Source organism: Echiichthys vipera (genome assembly GCF_963691815.1).
Source record: "Echiichthys vipera genome assembly, chromosome: 17".
NCBI classification, from domain to species: Eukaryota; Metazoa; Chordata; class Actinopteri; order Perciformes; family Trachinidae; genus Echiichthys; species Echiichthys vipera.
Window position 1 is genome coordinate 20828434 of NC_139842.1, and position 4342 is coordinate 20832775.

The following is a 4342-nucleotide window of genomic DNA, read 5'->3' on the forward strand; positions in this document are numbered from 1 at the left end:
GAATGTCTGGCATTAACACACACACTCACACACACTCACACACACACACCGGATGTGTCCTCCAGCTGTGGAGGCAGGCCTACCCAACTATCCCGAGGGAGTGTTGAGAGGAGGAGAGAGGGGGTATAAAGCAAGGGGGATGAAGTTGTCCTTATCTGGTCATGCTGCGTTTTGCTTCTTTGCAAAATAGTGAAAGATAGTTAATAGAGCAGTTGACACACACACACACACACACACACACACACACACATAGACAGACTCTGGCTGGGTGACTCAGCTATTGTGTGACTCACCTAGAAACACACACACACACAAACAAACACTAAAAATAAACAAAAAAAACCCGCTATCACATGGCGAGGTGACGCGAGTGAATGAAAGATAAAAAGAGAAGGGATGATCTGCAACAAGTGGTGAAGTACACAAAGAACAAGAGGATACGTTTCCTGCAGCTGTTTTGGAGGGAGAGAGAGAGAGAGAGAGAGGGAGAGGGAGAGAGGGAGAGAAAGAGGGAGGGAGAGAGGGTGTGAGGGAGGAGAAGGAGGGAAGAGAGAGAGGGAGAGAGAGAGAAAAGAAGCCAACTCATCTGACACAAACAGTGGGCCAAAGAAAGGGGAAGAGCAGGAGCAGCTCTGTCCAGAACGAATGGAAAATTAAAAGTTCGAGAAGACGAGGAAGGAAAAAAGTGTCAAAGAAGAGAAGACGGAGAGAGAGAAAGAGCTTAAAACTGGGGGAGCAAGAAAGCTGCTAAACAAAAGAAGAAGAAGGGGGTCGAAGCAGAGAGAGGGCCCCAACTTTTTAGAGAGGTAAGCAACTGTCAGCTCTGTGTCCGACGGGAGTGATCGAGGTCCTATTTCTGCTCCATGTGTTCATTTCATTACTATATATTTCCCCTATGCGGTGAGTTATGTGTGACAGATGAAACGGGGACGGGGGGAGGAGTGGGAGTGAGTGTGAGCGCCAGAGTGGGTTCAGGATTCAAGGGGTGAAAGAGTTGAGTTGGCTGCGAGCTCCAGATGGGTTCTCATAACTGTAAATGACCTTCACTTCACTTAAAGTTAGCTGTTGGGAAGTTTTTGACACGTAAAAGTTAGAGTTTTAGATGCTGGGAGGGCTAACGCAAGTCACCGGATCGCTGCAGGACTTCTGAAACAGTGGGGGGAACTTATTTCCTGTCTGACCTGCAAAGGAGACTATAAAAAAAGTCTGGAGGACCCATGTTGTACTTAGATCTGTGCTGCTAGGTGGTGAGTTATACAGACAACTCTCTGTTTGAACTTATAAGAAGGAGTACACGACATATTCTGCTCTGCAGCTCAATGAAAGTCAGGACTATATGCCTTTCAATGAGCCAAAGAGCCAATTGGGTAGTTCCAGTCAGGTTTTCCTACTCCAGTTAGTCTCATTATACATATGTATTTTAAGATTTAGAGGCTAAAGCAAGGATGCAACACAATCAGGGCCCGTGGCAGCCCTTTAGAGGATGTTTACATTGATTCTAAAGCCTATGAAAAGATATTTGAATGGCCTATCACATTGATTCCAGCGGATATGGAGAGTTGCACAGCACGTTTGCTCTTGCACACAGACGGCTCATAATGCCTGGGAAGAGTATGAAATATCGGTAGATCACAGCTAAGACTTTGCTTCCCGCAGTTGGGATTCACAGTAGTCTGCTTGCGTCATGAGGGTTTGGGACTACTGGGTTAAAGTTGCAGGAATGCAGCAAATGATTTGATATTAGGCAGCAGAGCTCCCCCACCCCCCACCCCCGACGTTCGTCCGAAAACTCGACCACAGCCGTACCCAGAGGAGAGCAAGTCGGCCAAGAACGGGAACAGGAAGTCCAGTTCAAGGGTCAAAAGGGAGGCGATTCATTATTGTTCTGACCTCCTGCAGAACTCGGGGGTTGTGTAAGCTACAAGACAGAAACATGGCGAGGAAGATCCAGGCAGGGAGAGGGAGTGAGGCATGGCATTATGCTCTCAGTTGGAGCATGTGATGCCCTGTGAACAGCAGGATGTGGAGGAAAATCATCGAATCTAATTGTGCGCCTCGCAGAGCCACAGGGAGAGACGGCTGCAGGGAGGAAAAACAAGGCAAGACATGAAGGCGTGGAGTCTGGGTGGAGTTCACTTCAGGGTGCACGGAGGGTCTGAAACACCAGAAGGCAAAAGTAGCTGTGCTTAAATATTTAACTAGGGAAACTTTTTGGAACCAGACGAGAATATCCCAAATACTTTCTGCAGATCACTTGAGTGAGACAGGGTGAATGATAAGGATGTGTGGACCTTTACCCCCCTGTTTATTTTAGGATGGCTCGTGTTTCAAAGCCGAGGCACGGTACTCAAAGCTCACTGTGAGACGCTGCCTCCATTTACTGTACGCCGCCTGCTTCAAATTTACTGTACACACCAACTACAACTCTTAAATGTGTTTAAAGAGCCTCTGCCGCGTTACACCTGCTGTCGTTTATCTGAGGGGAGATCAAATGCTCCTGCACCGCAGACCCTCAAATAGATACACTGTCTATTAGAGCAGTGATTTCCAACCACACACTGTATTTAATATGGACACAGTCTTCTTAGGTTTCTGAAGAGCTGGTGTGAAGCTGTCTTTTTTTTTTTTACCAGGCTGTAAACTCGTTCATTTCCATTGTAAAGTCGGAGGTCTATGGGGATAGATGAGTGGACTAGTGCACAACCAGAAGTACTGCAGTTCTACCCCCAAACGCAAACTTAACTAAACCAAAACATATCGTGGCAGCCTCTATTATTTCGGCTTTTGCCATTAATAATTACATATCCAGTTTAAAAGCAGTTCACACTAGGAGACCATTTGGAGAAGGCCACGTGGACGTCTTAACTAAAAAATGACCGTGTAGGTTGATTGTGAAAGTAGATTATAACGGCCGATATTCATGTTTGCTGGTAGGATAACTGCTGCAGCCTTTGTTGAACGTCGCGAGAGCAAACAAGGATGTGAGGTGACGTAGAGCGTTAAACTCTGGGTCGATGTCAAACCGGAGTGTGTGTCCCGACTGTGAAACCGACTGTGAATGGTGATGGTTTTTTTTAAGTGAAGACACTTCCGTCCCTGACAAAGTTACATCCATCACTCACTTTAAGCCAGTGCATGATTTAATGATCTTTTAAACTTTTGACTTAAGTTTAACTTAGTTTCATAAAAGTGGGGCCAGTAGTTTTAACATAATGCAACCGACAAACAAACTGAGAAGATAACGTCCTTAGCAGAGCACGACAAAAGGTTGGGAGGACATGGTTTTCATGGATATGTGGTATTAAACTGAGTCCATGGAGTCCCCTACGGAGGGGTTTTGCTGGTGCTTTTAAACTGAATTAAATCAAAATGTAGGTGGGGACATAATATAAGAGTCAAAAACGATCTGTGGGATCACTGAACTGAAATGTAACATCACGGTGAAGACTAGCCCCTCAGGGAAGGCTTTTTTTTAATTTTTAATTTTTAGATATATATATTTATGCACAATGATAAAAAACAAGAATCATATTTTATAATACAAGGCAAATATTTGTGCAGGAGAGGAAAAGAAGCCCAGGGCTTCTATAAAATCCTCCCCCTAAATACAAAAATCACTAAAACAGATGAACTAATAGAAGAAGAAAAGAAAAAAGGGAAAGAAACAAAGAAAAAAACACAATAATCAAATAAACACAGAGTGAAAAATAGCCATAAAATTGCAAATTCATTTCAGTTATACTAGACATGAGTATTATTATGCCTGGATAGAAGATACCTCACCAGACTAGTTCTAAAACAAATTTATAATATCTATTATATGCATACAATATTTCTATTTCTGATAACACTGTTCAAAGTAATCATATATTCTTCACTTTCTCAGAGAACACGATGTCGACGCTACCATCAGAAAACAGCACTGAAGATGCCAACAGCCGCAGCTTCTGGATGGTAAGACTGTGTGTGTGTGCGTCTGAGAGAGAGAGAGAGAGAGAGAGAGAGAGAGAGAGAGAGAGAGAGAGAGGAGAGAGAGAGAGAGAGAGAGAGAGAGAGAGAGAGAGAGAGAGAGTCTCTGTGACCTTCCCGTCAAAACAGACTAAACAGTTTTGTCGTTGAGGCTTCGTATCGGTATAAACAAGGCTGTGCTTTCAGTTTTAAATGTGAATAGTAAGCATTGTACATCCAGAAGTACCTTGGGTTGACTATGCCTCGGGAAGGTTTCAGTGATAGTGCTTCAATCATTAGGTATGCGATTGTCTGTGTTTGCTCAACAAATAGACAGTGTAGCACAAGGGTCATGTCTGTAGGGATCCAGGACAGGTTTTTTCCATTTTCCCTG

General features: G+C 44.1%; 1 protein-coding gene across 2 annotated transcripts in view; it reads left to right on the top strand.

The window, feature by feature from the left end:
* The first annotated feature begins 546 nt into the window (after positions 1–546).
* The window catches only part of LOC310959307 (protein kinase C and casein kinase substrate in neurons protein 3), a 21167-nt gene continuing 17371 nt past the window's right edge, over positions 547–4342 (top strand). Inside the window, exons 1-2 of one of the 2 annotated variants that reach the window (XM_083930608.1) lie at positions 547–806; positions 3887–3954. In XM_083930608.1, the coding sequence (XP_083786734.1) occupies positions 3895–3954 (60 nt within the window). In that variant the 5' untranslated portion in view covers positions 547–806; positions 3887–3894. Of the gene's footprint in view, positions 807–1070; positions 1248–3886; positions 3955–4342 lie in introns of those variants that run through there. The other variant, XM_083930609.1, reaches the window with a different exon arrangement.